The sequence below is a fragment of the Plutella xylostella genome, chromosome 7 (genome assembly GCF_932276165.1).
Source record: "Plutella xylostella chromosome 7, ilPluXylo3.1, whole genome shotgun sequence".
Classification (NCBI taxonomy): domain Eukaryota; kingdom Metazoa; phylum Arthropoda; class Insecta; order Lepidoptera; family Plutellidae; genus Plutella; species Plutella xylostella.
Genome location: NC_063987.1, coordinates 3,497,469 through 3,516,691, shown reverse-complemented (window position 1 = coordinate 3,516,691; position 19,223 = coordinate 3,497,469). Strand labels below are relative to the sequence as shown.

At 40.7% G+C, this 19,223-nt stretch overlaps 1 protein-coding gene across 11 annotated transcripts in view; it reads right to left on the bottom strand.

Annotated features, from left to right (window-relative positions):
- Positions 1–18,685, bottom strand: part of LOC105382660 (trithorax group protein osa) — a 69,277-nt gene extending 50,592 nt beyond the window's left edge. For 10 of the 11 annotated variants that reach the window (XM_048622234.1, XM_048622243.1, XM_048622242.1 and 7 more), the window contains exons 1-2: positions 17,490–18,685; positions 6,439–6,606 (exon numbers count right to left, since the gene is read on the bottom strand). In XM_048622234.1, the coding sequence (XP_048478191.1) occupies positions 6,439–6,606; positions 17,490–18,038 (717 nt within the window). In that variant the 5' untranslated portion in view covers positions 18,039–18,685. The remainder of the gene's footprint in view (positions 1–6,438; positions 6,607–17,489) is intronic. The other variant, XM_048622241.1, reaches the window with a different exon arrangement.
- Positions 18,686–19,223: the final 538 nt, after the last annotated feature.

Below are 19,223 nucleotides of genomic sequence, written 5' to 3'. Positions count from 1 at the left end.
AACAGCAGGTAAGCTCCAAGCCTTTGCCAAGGTTTCCTTCGCCGCATGATTTTATTATGCAGTGGGGCTGTAATTTTCCCCTTTATGCACGTATGAAACGGCATAGGTAATACGAGGAATTTCGTTATCAAAGAAGGAGTAATTTTGAGCTATTAGAAGACCCCGGTAGCGCAGCAGACATGCATTTGTGTGTTCAGTATTTAGTAGAGTAGTGGTAGCAATATCTGATACTGTTATTATTATTATTAAATTGCACAAAGTAAATTGGTACAAAGGCGAACTTAATGCTAGCAGCATTTTCTACCAGTTATATGCTAATTCACTACTGTTATAATATGTTATTCGGATTATTTTCTATTCATACATGATATTTGCTATACAAAATTTGTCGTAAATATTATGTAATAGAAATTCTGGTTCAAAGACAAGTTTCCATTGAAAGGGTAATGAAAACATTAACAACGCAACAAAACGAGTTATTCCAATCGTTAGATAAGCGCAGTCTAGGCGAGCAGCCTGAAAATAGTGCAGTAACATTTCTCCAAACCAGCTCGAGACAAGGTTGCGAAAACAAACGAACCAAAGTTATAGCTAACTGAATGGATCCGGCCGCTCCAGTTACAACAGCACGGCTCAGTGCACGCACACAGGCACAAACATTGTGAATAGTAAAACAATAATCTGGCACGTGCAACATAAGGTCGACGGCCATGATCGGCCTTGACCGTACATCCATTATACACTCCCGTTTACTTGCGAACGAGTGCATCGTAACGCAACTATACGTGTGCACTTTAATGTGTAGGGGGCTGGAGTAGGCGCCCGCGTGGGGGGAGGCACTACACTAAATCGCGTCAATCAATCGCGATTCACTTTTGGGACGGGGAAACTAACTTAACTGAAATTGGCACGCTACATCCCATTTCCCGGAAATAGGATGACTATTGGAGATCTGATGTCACATCCATTTTCAACTGTCCGGGTTTGGTGTTTATTTTTGCGTTTCGGAGGTTTCTATACATAACAAGTAATAAAGATAGAAATATTAACTCACATTACTTTTATTTATGATATTCAATAGGATTAGTTTTTAATGAACCATGCGTAACTCATGCTCGCGAATCAAGTCCGGAAACGTCAGAAAACGCTCAGTCCATAGACAAGACATGTCATAGACAACTTTCTTCTATTCTGTGTTATTCCTCGAGATAAGAGTGCGGCCACAAAGCTGTTGTGAATAATTCCTTCTAACACAAGATATATGCTGAATCCTGCAAATGTGTGACGCGTCACACATCGCACTTAGAAAAGGAGGAGGGGTTTGATAGGTGGCAGACACAACGAGAGCGGGTGACGTTGCGTCCTCGACACAAATCAGTGCATTCAGACTGCGGTTGCATCAATCGCACGATGCTTTCACTCCGGCCAGTTTCCTCGTCACGTTTCAAGGCTGCAGATAAAGCCGACCGATATTTACTAGAGCAGGTCAAGAGGAGTCATTCACTTTTCATGATCCCCCACCGACTGGCGATAATTGAATAATGCGATACGTCATCAGTTCACGACCTCCGAGTTACGTTGCTGTTCTTGATAATGGAACAATAATAATAGCCTCAATTATGACGAACCTTTGATCGTGTACCGCCACCGATAGTACTATTCGTGATCGGTCGATTTCACGAATGGACTAATGGAAAGCGTCGCTGGAAATTAAAATTGTTCCGAAAGAGCAAATTTAAATCAGCTTAAGAGTGGGTCGAGCGAGAGTAATTGGGATAGCAGACGAAGGGGATACCTTTAGCTACTTAATTGGATATGCATCGCGCTCCATTTAGCAGCAAAGCCGAAACCTATCCGATACCAGCAGTATGGGTAATGCTGACTCACTGAGTAATACAGAAAAAAGATGAATATCTAGAATAAACCATCTATCAGCTAGTAAGCAGCTAAGCAACAGCCTGTAACAGGTATGTATTTGAATGTGTGTATGTATTATAACAACTTATTATTATTAAACTGTATAACACAAGAAGTAGAATGGGATAAGTTGATGTACAAGTCCGAAGTTTGATCTTGAATATCTGAGAGCAAAATGTTTTCGACAAGGAATACTATTTTAACAATCTGTGTCACTAGAATAAGTTTCGAATGGGGGTGGGGGTGTCAGGGGGAGAGCACCCTAAACAAAACAAAGAATTCGGATAACTTTCACTGAATAATAATTTCAAGGGAAAAGTTTTCTTCGAGGAATAAACACAGGAAACCGAGACTAATGCTCGGCAGTAGAGTTCAGCCGATCCAGACGAGCCATCCGAGCTAGTCGCCGACCAATCCATCAAAGGAGGGTGGTGGGGGCGGAGAGGGTACGAACCCCCATACCCACATAAATATTGCGGGTAGGTGAGTACAAACCCTTTGACCGAGTTCTGTTTACTTTCGTTTTCGCTCAGCTGACGGGGCCGCCACCCCGCCTCTACGCCTCCACTATTATTATGATAATTAGAGAGCTATCAACATAATATTTACGACTCACGGCCTAAACTGTTCACCGGCTGACCGCTACTACGAGCGCCGGTCGCCGGTCGCAAGTGCGTGGATCGATGTGCGGACACGATACATCGACACATCGTTAGCTCTGCACTGATGAGCTCATTACGCCCTGTGTCCATTGGAGTTGTTGACTGAGGATGCTCATTTGTTGGGTTGGGAGAGGTTGTTTAGAGGTAGGTCGGCCGGGGCGGGCGTCTAGTGAAGTAGTCGGCGACTTCAAGGTTGCAGCGGGTACGGACGCGGTAGACGGGGCGCAGACGTGCATTATTAGGCGGGTGCCGGCACCCGTGGGCGGGGGCGGGCGGGGTGGCGCGTACGTCATCACCTGAGGCGCGCCCTTGAAAGCGTCGCATTCATTGCACCCGGATGCGGGTTGTATCTCTAAACCCCTGCCTCAACTATATCCTAAACATTGCGCAAGACGCCGCACTTCGCGATTTGCACCACGTGACCAAGTCTGCATGTATAACTAGGTAGTAGATAGATTTATAGAGAACGAAATGAATGTATACATTGACAGTACATGTGAACGGTTTGTGTAGCTACTGCTGTTGATTCTCTAAAATCGAAAAGATCATGATGAAGCATCACCATCAGCCTGAAGTCATCCAAATCAAAGCGACGGTACCTGGACCAAGACAAAGACGAAGAAACTAAAAAAAAATACTGATTGAACTGGGCAGGATCTGCGGCTTTACTGATATGTTAGAATAGACCTTTAATTTGACGTATTTTTAGGGTTCCGTAGTCTACTAGGAACCCTTATAGTTTCGTCATATCTATTTATTTATTTATTTCTGTTCGTCCTGGCTCGTTCTCCGCCGTTTCTGCACCGATTGCCAGGCAATTTTAAATATTATATTTTACTTAATATTTTTTACGGAACCCTTTCATGTGCGTGTTCAATACGCTCTTGGCCGTTTTTAATGTTTAGGATAAAAAATATCTTATTTTCTAAATTGTAATGTCATATTATTATAACATTGATGTCGATTCTGAAGGCAGAAATACTAAATTTAGAGCTGTCAAAACCTTAATTTCTTTGTTTAAAATTCGACCCTATGATTGTTTCCGTAAATGTCATTTTATGCTAGCAAATTTTTTAGTTTGACAGCGTTAAAATTAGAATTTCTGCCTTCAGAATCGACATCATTATGGTTATTTTTTTAATAGATTATTATAACTCTCGTATACCTCTTATAAGCATGGTTAAACAACCTAAGCCCCATACTCCCTACAACTCCTTTGAGTCTTGACTTTGCCAACACTACTTAGAAGTTTTAATTTATAGCTTCAAAAACCCTCGTAGTTTATGGCTACATTTTAGTGACGACTTCGCAAACTAAATTGGTATTATGAATTTGCGAGGAAACAATATCGGCTCATCAATACAGGTCTATTTATTCAACAGAAATTATAAACGAGGTAAGGGGAAAACTTTGAATTCCCCACAGTGGAAAATTTCCAATCTATCCACAACACACATTTTAAAATAAAATACTTAAATGTTCACGTGAACCTACATTCGATTGTGTGGTGAATTTCGATGGATATTCCATGCATTCAAAAACAGTAAGTGGACTGGCGGTGATGGTTTACAAAATCTGTGGTTCACCTCAGCGCAGGATAGCTTTGGCGTGCGGTTTCAAAACGGCCTTGTTCCTGACGAAACGTTTCCAAACAGCGATTTCTACACGAGCTGGCTCCGAGAGCTCTGCTCCTCGGCGTACCTCCGTTGCATAACGAGCTTACGTCAGCTAGCGCGCGAAGCTGCTTACGTCACTCAAGCGTGTCTTCGCCCCCCGAGCCAACTTAGAGCCTACGCCTAAGACGTTTAGAGCCGTGTTCGCTTGGGCGACACCTAAGTGATATAGAAGGTTATGTTCGCTTGAGTGGATGAGGCTCCGACTCGGCGCGCCGTCGGCTCAACAATTCTGAGAAACGTTCGGCTCTCTAGTTTCGGACTTCAATATGAAGCTTGTAATATAATAACTCGCATGAATTTGAGCATCGTCAGAACATAGACACCGCCTCTATTGCCGTAATTATAGTGCACGGTGTTTAGAAGATTTGTTGTTGTCTGCTATCTGCTTTTTCGCTGTCAGTATTAGGGTAATGACATGTAAATTATGCGGTTCAATCACGTTTAATTTGATATGCATCACGTTATGGTTTCTCCCGCAACCACAAACTTGATTGATTACAGATTAGTTCTGCTATACATATCTAATACTCTATATCTATATCAAAGCTCAGGCATAATGAGATTTCGGATATAAACAGTATATCCGCGCGTGGCATTCTGGTAGCAGCATCATTCACAAACTTGCCGCCGGCATCTGGTAATTGGAGTGGAAGGGTGGCATGAATAGCAGTTTTTACCGTTTTTTTGGGAACGCATTGTTTACAACGGGACTCGGCCGTGTTTTTTAGTCCCGCGGTGACTCATTGTCCGGCGCTCGACTGTACAAGTGCTGGCATTAACGGGACCGCCACTTCCTGTCAACTAAGTGTCCTGAGAATTTTATATAACTGCTTGCTCAAGTTGTTGGCAATATGTACAACTTCCTTTACTAATTATAGTGCCGGAAAAATCTGCCATTTATTACGTCGGGCTAAAATTTATTAGCCCAAATTAATATATTTGCCAACAATATTAAGACGAACAAATAACACTTGCTCCCCGGACGTATTAAATAGTAAATGACACAAGTAAAATGTAATGTACACTCATAACATGTCCATAAAACATACCCAGACACCGCATTTCGCTCGTCAATATGCTAATATTGATTATTATTGACACGATATACAAAGGTTAAAAAAGCCGTTACTACTACTAAATGTAAATTGTCGCATAAACAGTGGGGTGATTCGTGTTAAACGCTCATTAATGTAACTTAATAGAGGAATTTGCAACGGAGGGTGTTTGTTGTTGCCTATTGATAATAAATCATGGTATCGTGCTGAGAATCGTGATCGATGGGTGTTCCGAAAACAAACATCTTCGACTTGAATCACTACCGGGAGGCAAATAATGACAAGGATTCGAACCATTTTGTGGATGGATAATTTGATAGCATAAAACGATATAACTATGGACTCAAGAATAGTTTTAAAAGATAAACTAAAAGTTTTGTTTGTATGTTACATAAAAATTCTTAGAGGTATTAGGTGTAATGTTATTCCTTTAGAATAATTTATTATACTTGATCCTATTTGACCATAAATATCCTTACACCCTTTGGGCCAGGCCACAACACTGCGTTGCGACGTCGCATCGCAAAAATCTGCGACTGTTTTGGAAGTTTTCCCGTACAATTGCTTGATTTATTGTCGCAGATTTTTGCGATGCGACGTCGCAACGCAGTGTTGTGGCCTGGCCCTTTGTGGTTGCATTGAAAACATCGCTTTAAGCGATAAGACCGCCATTTGTACCTATGTGTTAGATTTAGAATATAAGCTAGGTAAAACACAGGCACACAACCAACACATATCTTATCTATGTATCCGTGTAGATTTATCAGCTATCCGATACCCATACCCGGCTCTGCCTATCTTGGGGTCGGATGGTCATGTTCGAGATGGCCCCACCCCACATAATTACTTATTATTATTTTGATTCTGATTTTTTTTCAGCTCAGATATTTAAACAAATAACCGGTAATATGAACCACACGGGCCTAAGCCAAGTGTGATTCATAGGGTATTTGTTGGGTTGGTTTGCAAACTTTATTATGCACTATTCGGCAAGTATTGAGCACTGTAGCTTTTTGGAGGGATTTGTATGTGTAGGATGGGAGATCGAGCGTTTTTAATGACTTTTCTAATTGCATTACTCCTGTCGTGGGAAGCACTATAGGGACTATGGTAGCTGTCTTATCTTACCTGGTGCGAAGAGAACGGCGGTCTGTTGTTGGGCGCGCCCGGCGGCCCCGGCGGCGGGTACCGCTGCGGGTACGAGCCCGGTGGCCCGTAGCCCGCCGGCGGCTGCTGCGGCCCCGGCGGACCGCCGTACGGGGGCCCTCCGTAGCCCGGCGCCGCGCCGCGGGGTGGCTGCAATGAGGAACATGGTTATAAAGGGATGAAGGTTTAAGAGAGCTGATATGTGTAGGAGTTATATGGATAAAGTGTTGCGGTAGCCGATGAGCGTAGGGAAGATGTGGGTTAGACTGATTACTAGATAATGGTGAGACATAGATCGCGATACGCTCAACTTGTGATGCTCATGTTTGACTAACAACACCAGTCTTCTGTGAGTGGATTCTGGGGTCGGTATACTGTAAAGATTTGGTTTCTATCCCATTTCAAATACAACACTCGAAATTCAAAATTCATTTTCAAAAAATAGATATAAAACTGATGTTATGTAAATTTCATGTTTATGTATCGTTTATATTGTAATATCATTCTATGGATATGCAGCAAAAGCATAAACAACCTTTTTCATTTTAGTTTCGGTAACATAACATAGAGGTAAGTATAAATTCATAACGTCCCAAATAATTTGCTGTACCAACAAAGTCGCCCGCTTCAGTTTTCAGCTTTCATTTCGCTCCATGATGAAAATTCAATTATTCGTACGAAGCCGGGTGGGAGCGGGCGAGGCGCTTTGTTCGCGCTCCACCGCATCAAATATTTTACCGTCTCAAAACTACGGATTCCGAGGATCCCGCATCGTCAGACCGTCAGACGAGAGGAGACGGGAATTGTGTCCACAATTAGAGTTACATTTTTACGAACATCGGGGTGTTTTATGGCAAATTCAATGATTTATGGGGGCGGCGTGGTGCGGGGTGCGTCGTGCAGGGTGTGGGGCGCGAGGGGGTGTGCGGGGCGCGCGGGGCGCCGGCACGCCATTGGTCGACGCGGCATCGATCGCGCGACGAGCGCCGCGCGGCCCGCCCGTGCCAGCCAGCCTCCACCTACGTTAATAAGTAATCATCCGGCCCCGCACGGCGCCTCCAAGAGTTTACCGGCGAGAGCTGGAGCCGCCGACATCAACGAGCCTCTTCAGCGAACCACGAACAAAGAACTACCGCACGACATCCCTATTGATTTATGCTACTTTTCACAGAAACCGTATCCTATTCATATTTCAGCTATCATTATCGTACACAAATATTACTACACAAATAAATGAAGCAAACAATACTTATGATATGATAACAAAACAAATACCTAAAACAACAAGAGCCGGAATAAACCATAACAATAAACGATATTTTATGTATTTACAGTTGGGAAGAACATAACCATCGAAGCCGTTGTCGTAGTGACCCAATGCCTCACAACGACGAGGGCTCTTCAAAGACTCATAAAAGCTCATTTAAAGATATGAAAGGGAGAGTTTTCTTGTTGGGACCCGACATCGGCGCGAGCGGGGCCCGGCTATAGGTAGATGTGTAGATGTACAGAGTACAGACTGTGCAGAATAGGTCTACGCATATTAGCGAGCGAAACCGCGGCAAACGTTTCACCAAACAGCTGAATAATAAACGCAAACTAAACCACAAAGTCTAGCATTCAAAACTTCTGCGGCTACAAAATAAAAGTTACTCGAGTATAAAACTATAACTTAAATTAAAAAAGGCACTAAAATTATGTCTACGGTTATTTTTAAGAACTTTCAAGCATTCGGTACGAAGGTGCGGTAATAAAGTTAGGACGTAAAATGTTAATAAAAACCTTGATTGAAGTACTTTAACATATATATTTTTTACGCGCGATACGTTACATTTAATATCAGACTGCCAACGTTTTAATGGCAAATCAAAAATTAAGACGATCATTAAAAACTAGCGTTAATTAGGAAGGCACTTAATACCCTTGAACGTACAACAAAAAACATACTTGAAGGATATAGTTAGGTGCATTACAATGTTAAATATGAAGCCGGTTTGCATATACAGCACATTTAAACGAAAAAGAGACTATAACGTTAAAGTCTATGGAGGTTGGTACCTAGCTAGATTTTCCCTCATCCGATAGGTTGGCTTTGCCTCAAAACATTATCAGAATGATAGGAAAGGACGATGCTGTTAATGATCTCGTTTCTATTGATATGGTCGAAATAGGAGTGATGATCCCGTCAACGATGTGCTGTCGTTGAAATCAAATGTGCGCAAACAACTTTAAATTGAGCTAGAGCCTAATCATCGAAGGCGTCGTGATGATGATCGGTCATGAGATGTTTCAATCTAAGATCGTTTAAACATTTTCAGTTATGAGCTTCGACTGAAAAAGTATGACTTGTGTATTACACATGTGTTGTGATTGGTGGTATATAAAGCATTCAGAAAATATTTTTTTTGTAACTTAAATATATCTGGAAAACCTACTGAATGCCATTCGTTTACTATTCATATATGTATATTTAAGTTTCAGAACTGCCACATTATCAAGGATAATTTCTGTTAAACAGTACCCACACTACCAAAACCCGTGCTCTCACCAAGTTATCATGCATGCAACTAAACGCATATTTTACGAGTGTGTGCAATGCGGGAAATGCAATAGGTAGCCAGTGCAAGTGGGGGCTTGGAATCTGACCGGATTCCGGAGCAGGCACGTCACCTACCCACTCGCATAGTTATTATGTCATTACCATTACCAACGACCTAAACATAAGTATGCCGTGTTTATATTTAGCACCGGTAGCCAGTCGCGGGTGCGATAGTTGTGACTTGTGATGTATGCGTGTGCCGGATAGCTAGCTAGGTAGATGCTAGTCTAGTTACGTTTCTTTGCAAGGTAGGTCAAATAGATAGATAGATAGATAGAATACTCTTAATTTGCACACAGACAAAGAATCATAGGAATTACAAATTGCAACTTAATTAGGGTACAAAAGGCGGTCTTATCACTAAAAGTGATCTCTGCCAGACAACCTTTGGATGGAGGGAATCAGAGATAAGATTGGGTGTAGTGTACATGTTAAAAGGAAATGACGTACGAATGATGATGCGTACACTGACTAGAGTAATTTTAAATATTGTACATGAATCTAGGCTAATTTTGTAATTTATATTTTATTAATCGGCCAAATTATGGTCACTACGTACATCGACCGTAACAGGAAAGCTAAATATATCAACCGCACAATACATTGTACGCATCTATTTAAAAACAATTATCAAATCATTTAAGACAGATGTTAATGACCTGTGGTGTGTGACTAATAAGAGGTAAATATGTATAACATCGGAATTCGTACAAACAACGGTAGCGGTGCGGCCATGTGAGCCGGCGGATACGGGCAAACATTACATAACTTTGATTGTGTTTGTGTAAAAAGTTGGGGATTCCCTCCACTACAAACGCATCTCACACCGACACACCACTATGTAAATGTGTGCGTGTACCTTCCTTTACATAAAATGCCGGCGGGCTATCCCTTTGCGTATCTACACAAAAAAAGTTGAACCATGTATTGTTGAGAGAAAAAGAGAAAATGAATGAGATTGACTGGTTATTATTATTATTACCTCATCGGGCTCCTGCATGGGACGATAAAAGGTCCGCTGACCGGTTTACTTTTTATGCGTGTTCGAGTTTTAACAATGGGAACGTAAAGCGTATTCAGAGTCACCTGTCTTAGCTATCTGTGACACGTGCCATACACCCGCCGAGAAAACCGCTATAGTACATACAACCTATATGTGACACTCAAACTAACTTGGTAGTGTAACGCCAATGAACGTTACCTGGCCAAAAAGCTATGGCTTTACGTTATATTGATTGCCAGGATAGGTCAATGATCAAATCGCTGCACCGACGCGAAAATAGCTGCTTTCGAAACTTCTTACAAATAAGGCCGTCTTTACCAGACCGGAACGTAATCTGCCCCATTTCACAAATCCGACAAATGGTAATGACCCCGTTAAAAAACCTCAAAACGTCCTACACAAATCAGTCTTTCTTTCGGGCACGGATGAATCGTCAGTGGAGCATGCTATTGCTAACTCAAACGCGTAACACATTCTGTGACGTCACGCAGTGTTTGATGGAAGATCTTTTATGTCTATTTTAATTTGTAATGGAACTCCCAATAGAAAGAGCATTACGTCGTATTATGCGGTTGATTATAGTTGAGTATTACGACAGGTTATTTCGGTTAACTTCGTCACGAGTGAAGTGAATGTCAAGCTTGGCCCGCGATGTCTAGGTGTTCTAGGCTAGGCAACAGGTGGCCTGCACTTTGATTAAAACATTCAAAACATAATTATTCCATTAGGACCTTGATCAAATCATGAATGAAATTACGCCTAAGTAGAGCTACGATATCCTCCTATGTACATTCTTATAAAATAATTACTTATTACAAACAAAAATAAGTCTCTTCATATAATCGTACCCATAGATATAAATATATTTTAGATATATGTACCTACACACAAATACACTGCTATACTACAAGTGTTACTGACCTAGTAATACGACCCCTTTCTACACTCTCTTTAAATAAAGAGCTCCCTTCGTAAACATAATATGTATGTGTACTTGTGTACCCATCTACTACTACTCACATTCTCTCCCAAGTACCTACATAGGAGCCGCGGTCGTGACCTTTCATTCTAGTTATACTACAGTTACTTCAAGATGTAGGTGTATAGACGTCTCCCCTTTTACACTGTTCCTGATTTAAAAGACGAGATTTTGGATACGGCATCACTCCCAACCTGATTCTGCTGAATAAGTTTGTCGATTTTTTTAATTTGTGCACTCCTATATTAGAGCAAATTGTATGGAAATAATGTTTTAATAAGAAAACTTGTTGCCACTATAAATAAGCGAATTCCAGGAATCAGATTAATTTAAAGTTATAAAGCTTTAACAACTAACTAGATGCCGCCTCCATACAGCAGCTCATTCTCATTGTTTCATGGCAAAACTTCAACCTTCTTTCAACAGATTATAGATCTATATAAAAGTCATTAACCTTTCTGTACAAGGCAACTCGAGGTCCTTGACAATGGCCTCTTTTACATGCATAACATCGATATTAAAGATTACGTCACAGTATGTTTACATCACATCAGTGTATGATGCGATTGTTTCGAGCTGTATGAGTAATTGAATCTGCCGTGTTTATAAGTACACTGTACAATGCACACATTACTTAATTTAATTACATACAGTTATTATTATTGATTGCTATCTTTGTGCTTAGTGCTCTTCTCGGTTATGTCCATCATCAAAATACAGTTTCACTGAATAACGCTTGTAATGTATTGTGTTGTGTACCAACACACTTCATATTTCGCAGATTAGCGGAAGCGTCACTTACGTAATGCGGTAATAATGATAATGCTTGACCTACACCGTCCTCCCTTGTTTATTAATCCGTTTTGATATCACAACCGACGAAGGGAGCAGGCAATTACGTGACGTCAGGCAGTTTAACGACCCCATTACAACATATTGTATGAATGAATGCAGCCCGCGTGACGTGTGACGTTTCACTCGAGGCAATGCAAGGTGCACGCTGGCTTAGCTTTTGTTTCTCTTTGGCGTAAATTTGCATGGATTCGCGACTCTACTGTGTATAATAAACATGAACTCTGCCTATTCCTGCATGAGCCAAAAGAGCGAAATAAAAGAATGTAGCTGCTAGGAAGTTCTTTGGTAGCAGGCAGGCACTGAACAGAAGAAATGCACTTGTCTCTCATGTAATCATTTTACACAATAAGCGAAAACAACATTGGCAGTTGCCAAGTGAAATTTAAACGGGTCACATTAATCGGTCATTGACCGAAGCGACAAGTAGACTGGACGCCGACCATACTATGCCACAACAGCTAAACAATTATCGGCCGGCAAAATTGAGAGACGACTCGGATCGATTGTACACTTTAGGAGCACGGGATAAACGCCCTACGTTGTCGCTCCATTCATCTCGTTTTCATGTACCACAATTCCGTTACGACACGAAAGTGAGAGTGGAATTTACTGGGGATGTACTAGACAGTCGGTACACAGTAAAGCCTAAATTGTGGAAAATTGCCCTCGGCTAGGCTACTGTTAGTGATTATCATCATCACGGCTTTTGAGAAAGAAAATAGGCTTTTCAGATGCAAATATTGTACAATTTGCAATCTAAATGCAGACAATATTACACTGTATGATAGTTGGTAATGCAAAATATTGTCAGAACTTTACTATTTCGGCGTTTGTTGTGGTGGCATGGCAACTGGGGAAAGCCTCTCCATGAATGTCGTAGCTCCTTCGCCCAAAAGAATGTCAAGTCAGCGATTGATCTGCGAATAAGTGTAGATAGAAACAACTCACACATAGCTAACTAAATCTAAATATAGCTGGCTCCGATATCAGCGGCTCGCCCTTGAACCAGTCGCACGGAAACATTTTATTATTATTACATTGCTGACGGCGGGCGCGAGTACGTCGGGTCGACGACCCCGCAACCACGTGTCTCCTTATCGACAACTATCTAACACGATTGTGAGTAAACGACAGGCCGAGATAAATTACTAATTCCATAGTTCCCCGACCGAACCTTTGATAACACTGATTATGTGCTGACGTTATGGTTTCAGTGATAACGAACATTCAACACTGTTATAGGTTCGCACTTGAATTCAAACGCAAGTACGATTCTGTTGGTGGTCGCTTCTCAATTCAATCAACAGCTGATTGCGCGCCTTCTTGCCTTGTCGATGAGGCTAAAAAAAAGATTGCAGCAGCATAAAGCATCCCAAAGACCCACCACGTCGTGGGAAGTGGGCCATCGTTACGTAACCGGTATTTGTTCGTCGGTCGGCCTACACCAGCACATCCTTTACAAATGCGTACGACCTTGAATGTGAACTCGAAAGTATAAACACGGCACGTGCTCAATGCATTGTTTTATGAATGACAGCTGTATCAACTCATTTCCGATTCCGAGAGCTTTATTTTTGTCCTTAGTGATGTGATGATGGGTGGCAAGCGGAGGACTTTTTGTATGCATGATCTGTAGACCAATCTGGTAGACCCAGATCTTTTGTTATATGGATGCCATCCTAGGACATATTGGATTTAATCAAAATGTGCGTGCATGTTAGCGCCCCATTTGATTGAAATGTTGGAGTGGTCGTCAGTGGCAGCCTTAAGTCTAAGCCATATTTATCCATTATAAATTGAAACTAGCAAAAATCAGAACAGATCCTTAATGTCCTATAGTAGAGAAGCAGAAAGTTATCCGATGAATGGACACACCATTACACTACAACTTTAGTGAATCCAGTCGATTGATATACATAGAATAAATACTCTTTAAACTAAATAATTCCCAAAATGTCCAACAAAATTAAACAATAACGGAATGGGCAGAACAATGTTGAAGCGAAAATGGAATGACAGCTCAATAAGTGTACTTTCCATCTAAAGCAAACAATAAAGTATTATCTTCCAAAAACAACCATTCGAAAACCTTTGTGTAGCAACGTGAAATTTGTAAAAGAAAAGTCCTTTAAATTTAACGTCGAGCCAGATAGATACACGTGTCACACGTCAAGGCACCAGCTCCATTCACGTTACTTCTGTCAAACACACACTCCACAGCAGCGGGTCCTACATAATGTATGTATACTGTAGTGGGGGGTACATTGCCAAAACGTCCCTGGCGCCCCGGTTTTCGGTTCCTTTTAGCCCGTTTCGGAGTTGTGTGGGGGCGACGCACAAATCTCCGCCTCGAAGCGAGTAATATTTGCCTACACATCAAACTTTCACTATCGCGGCTCGCTTTCGTTTTTATAGCTAGGTAAATACATAGCGGTGTATTTTGTTATTCCTCGGAGGTGTCGGTTTTTTCCTCTCCACCGGCCGACATGGTAGGATGGTGATGATTGCGGCGACACAGCTGATGCTTTTTGTTTTTGTCCAGCAATGGCTCTGGTGGCGTGAAATGTTTTGTTCGTGCATTCTTGTTGTTTATTTAGTCGGTTTTATCTAACTACACGTTTTTCATTCACACCATTCTCGAGTAGGTATTAATTAATTAGCCCATTGGAGAATTCCCTTTTAAGGAAATAATTTTCAGCATTTAACCCTAATTAGGAAGAATCACTGAAATAACTTTAACCATCATAACTTGAAATGGGTTCTACCTTTTTTGGCATAAGATTTATTTGCCTAATCTCGTATTGCATAGTAACGTTTGGTCAAAGTCTCGTTACGCCGAAAATCGTATGGCATAAATCTCGTTTAGTAAAAAGTTATTTCGCATAACATTGTTTAGCCTAATAATGGTATGGCCAAATCTTGAATAGCCTAATAATGCTATGGCATAGGTTTATTAGGTTTATACAAACTAATAATATTCGTTTGGCTTTAACTTTGACGGAGCGTCTCCCTACATAGCGCAAACTGGTGCCTTGTATTGTTTCCGCTGTTTGGAAAACGCTCCGCTCCGCTTCGCTGCGCTCCGCTTTGGTTTTGATGAACATGTGCACCTAACACGCTCCTCCTCGCTTTGCTCGTCGTCGCACCTATTTTTAGGTTTCGATCTCATGGGGTTTGTAATAATTATATTGGTCGTTAACTTTCGATTTTTTGATCATACAATATCGTGATTTTCGGGATGTAGGAGAAAAATACCACAATATGTACATTTACTACATACTTAATATATTATTTATTAAGATAACATTAGGAGAAACTAGATTATTCATAGGTATAGACGGACATAAATTTGAGCAAACGAAACTTAGGTGTTTAAAGATTGTGCCTAAAGAGTTTTAGACGAAACGAGCCTTATGCCACATAAGTCTTGGCAAAGTGATGGTTCGGCCAAAAAAGTTTAGACCATACGAGTTATGCGAAATGAGTTTTGGTCAATAAAGATTATGCAAGATGAGCGGAACCCCTTGAAATGAGCTCTATGACAGCTTCATACATTTTATCTGTAACTTGTTGGCTTCCAAGGGAAAATGAACTTTATTCACCAGGCATAAGCATCTATCAATCAAATGTCATGGGACTCTTGCTATATTTTACAAAGTGAAGGTAGTGAATTTTTGAATGAACATAGCTTTGAAATGATGAAATAGAAACTGTTTCTGTTTGTGTGCAATAAAGAGTATTTTATCTTATCTTATAGCTTTGTTTTTAAATCATGTTTTTTCAATTACAAAGTTATAAAAATTGCAAATGAGAATGGCCAAATCTGACCCGCTTTGCAGCCACTAACCAAACCTATTTTTATTCAATGATAAAAGTGTTCTAAATAAGGGAAAAATATTTTTAATAATCTAAACCACATTAAAAAAAAAAACTTAGTATGAGGGAAACAACTAGTCAGTACAAAGACTTGATCTTTCAGCACCTATATCTTAATTCTCCCATGCCTCATATATATATAATAAAATTTAAACCAGGATATACTGTAGTCATGGGCTACACATCAGTAGGTATATGTTTCATCAATGGCTGCTCTGGCGGGTCATGGCGCCATAGAGAAATGGCCATTCTCCTTGGACTGTAAAAATGTTGAAAACAATTTTACAGTAAAATTTTCAGAATTTAGAAAGGGAGGGAAACATTTTGTCCCTACATCATTAGAACTAACACCCAATTATTTTGGTTATACTTGGTTATAAATAAGCATTAAACCCTCATGCAATAAAGAATTAATGCATGGATTATTGCATGTTATATTATATTTAATTCAAATACCTACAATGTTTTAATATATATATATATATATCAAAATCACGCTGATTTTTTTTTCCCATTTAACAATTGATAATTAGTGTGCATCTATATTGAAAGATTGGTATGGAAGCAATATTTCTTTCCCAATTAACATATTATTATTAAATTCTTTATTGCACATAAATCAATTTGTACATAGGCGAAGTTAATGCTAAAAGCATTCTCTTCCAAAATAACAACCAATTATTTAAAAAAACAAGCACAATGCATTTTTTTGCCATATAATCTGTTAGTTTCAGAAGGGCTATTACGGGGCGCATTTATGAGAAAAGTTTTGCATCGCCATCACTCACATTGCGCCTCCTCAACAGTGAACTTTTCTCACATTTATTCCACTCCCTGTGTTACAGGGCCTGTCTTAGAAATTAAGGTCTAAAGTCTCTACTTAGTCTCCCACCATTGAACTAACTGGAACATTTCATGGTTAGAATTTAAACCCTCATCCTCTGTTGTGAGAAGCGGGTCTGTAACTTAATTCTGTATGGGGGTGCACCATAACTTGACTGTAATGGAAACTTTGTGCAAATTTGATATCAAACTGATAATGTATATTTAAAAAAAAAACACTTTTAAAAATTACTGTTGATGAAAGTTTAGTTTAATTACTTTAAAAATATATTTTAAGTGCTTAGTAAGACATCCATGTAATGCAGCCAGGCATCATAGCAATCACCTATCAGAAGGCAATGGTATGCCTTTCATCTGTGATGTTTGTTTGTGAATGTCACTAGTTCAGAAAGGTTCAATAACTAATAGTGACAAACACGTGTACACCTCTGGTGTTTGTCACCAAATAATAATATGTGGAGATTGATTCAGATTGACCCGCTGAATCACCCCTTTTCCATTGGTCACTATGTATGGGACACCCTGTACATTATAAAGATAGTAAGGTTACAGTGGTGGTAGCTGAATGGGTAACACAGTAATTACCCGACTATGGCAAAGCAAAAAGGAGGGTTATACCAACGTGGACCAGTGTGGCAAGGAAACGGTCCAAGCTGAGGTATGGACTTCAGATGATAAACCGAAGAGGGTAATATAATATGCACACACCCAATCCATTGTTGATGTGTCATTTTGAATCACAAAAAAATCTCTTTTATGATTTTTGAGATGTTAAAAACAGTTCATCTTTACAAAATAATGTGAAACATTAACCATCATCATGTTGTTAAAAATAAGGAACATAAAATGGTCACTAACAAAAAAGATAAAATACTCACAGTTGAATTTCTGTAGGGATTTCCTTGAGGATTGTAGGGCGGCATATGCCTTTGCGGCGGCCACCCGGGCGCCGGGCCGTAGCCGGCCGGGGGCTGCTCGTATGCGTTGGGATAACGCTGTGGTGGCGCTCCGCCAGACTGGAGCAGGGAATTGAGCGTCGGCGTGGGGCCCGGCGCCTGCGACACCTGCTGCCCCGGGAAGAACCGCTGCTGGGGAGGCGGCGGCCTCGGTTTACCGGGAAACCCAGGCCGGGGAGCGTAATAAGGATCTGCGCCTTCTTGGTAACGGTATTGCCCATATTGGTCCGGCGGCGGCCGCTCTCCGCCCCGGTCGTGGCCCGGCGCCTCGCCGCCGTCCCGGGGCGGCCCCGGGTCCGCAGACATCGGCGATTTTGTCTTTGTGTTCACGACGCCATCGGGCGGAACGCGCCCGACGGACTTGTCGGTGCCGTTCTGTAATAATGCATTCCTAGATTCTATGTGCTGATCTGGTGGATTCTGCTCCACATTAGCTTCAGTCCGCTGAGACTCAGCCTGCGTTGCAGCCATGTTTGGCTGAAGGCGGGCTGTCTCTGCCTACTTGGTTAGCGGTAGACCGGTTCGCTTACGTTACATCGAAATCGGGCGTCGGATTTATAAACCGCGACGCGGACACTTCCATCACGAATTTGCCGAGACACTTCACTAGAATCAGTAACATGAAACGGACGAAGAATCGTTCACCGACGCACACACATCGATCACATATCTACTCCATTGCCGTAAACGAGGTTAGGGAAAAGGTTACTATCTAGCAGAAGCTTTTGTCACCATATACCATAACTTTTGATATCACATTCACGTTTTTGGGACACTGATTTGAATCACTTGCAATAATACACATTCCTAATGCACAAACCGAGACAATTACTCTAGAACGAACAATAGAATCACGAAACTTCCAAAATTATTGGCGTCCGCCATTAAAACAGACCCGAGTGACGCTTCTACCTAAGTTCACACCGGTTACAAAAAATAATACCAGTTGAATTTTGATACCATACGCGACAGCATTTTATTTAGGCAACTATATATAGTTCTATATAATGTAGAGTCTTAACAAAAATTGTTATTAATTTAAACAAAGCCAAATTCTAAAATATTAACATGTTTACATTCAGCCATGCCATTGCGACCACGTAGTTTTGCAGGCGTACCAACTTAAAGCGTTTGTGAAAGTGTCGCTGGCGCCAAACTAACCGCAGACAACTTCAGTCAAATTCATTGAAAAATAAAAACAAAACTATTTATTTCAGTTTTTAAAATGCTTTGATTTCAATATTTTATGATTTTTTTATAATTCTGTAAAAGCTATATCAGTGTAAAATAATAAAAATTAATAAAAAAGGGAATTATATTAAAAATTAAAAATCTTTTTTAGTCTTGTCTATGATTTTTGTTGCCAACATAACGATAATTAAATCATAGACTATTGTTCCCGCCATATTTTATTATTTTATAAGTTAGTGTTCTTCTTCAGTCCTAAAATAATAACGCCCGATTATATCTGCGGTTCCCAATTATAGTTCCGTGGAACAAAGGGGTTCCGTGAGAGACCAAAAAGGGTTTCGTTGTGTAAAGTATTAGCAAACCTTAGGCTTAGTTATCCCGTTTTTTTTTTCGGATAAAAAATAACATTATATGGCAACAGTTTCAATATTTGGACATATTATTCAATACTGGCAACAACTTACC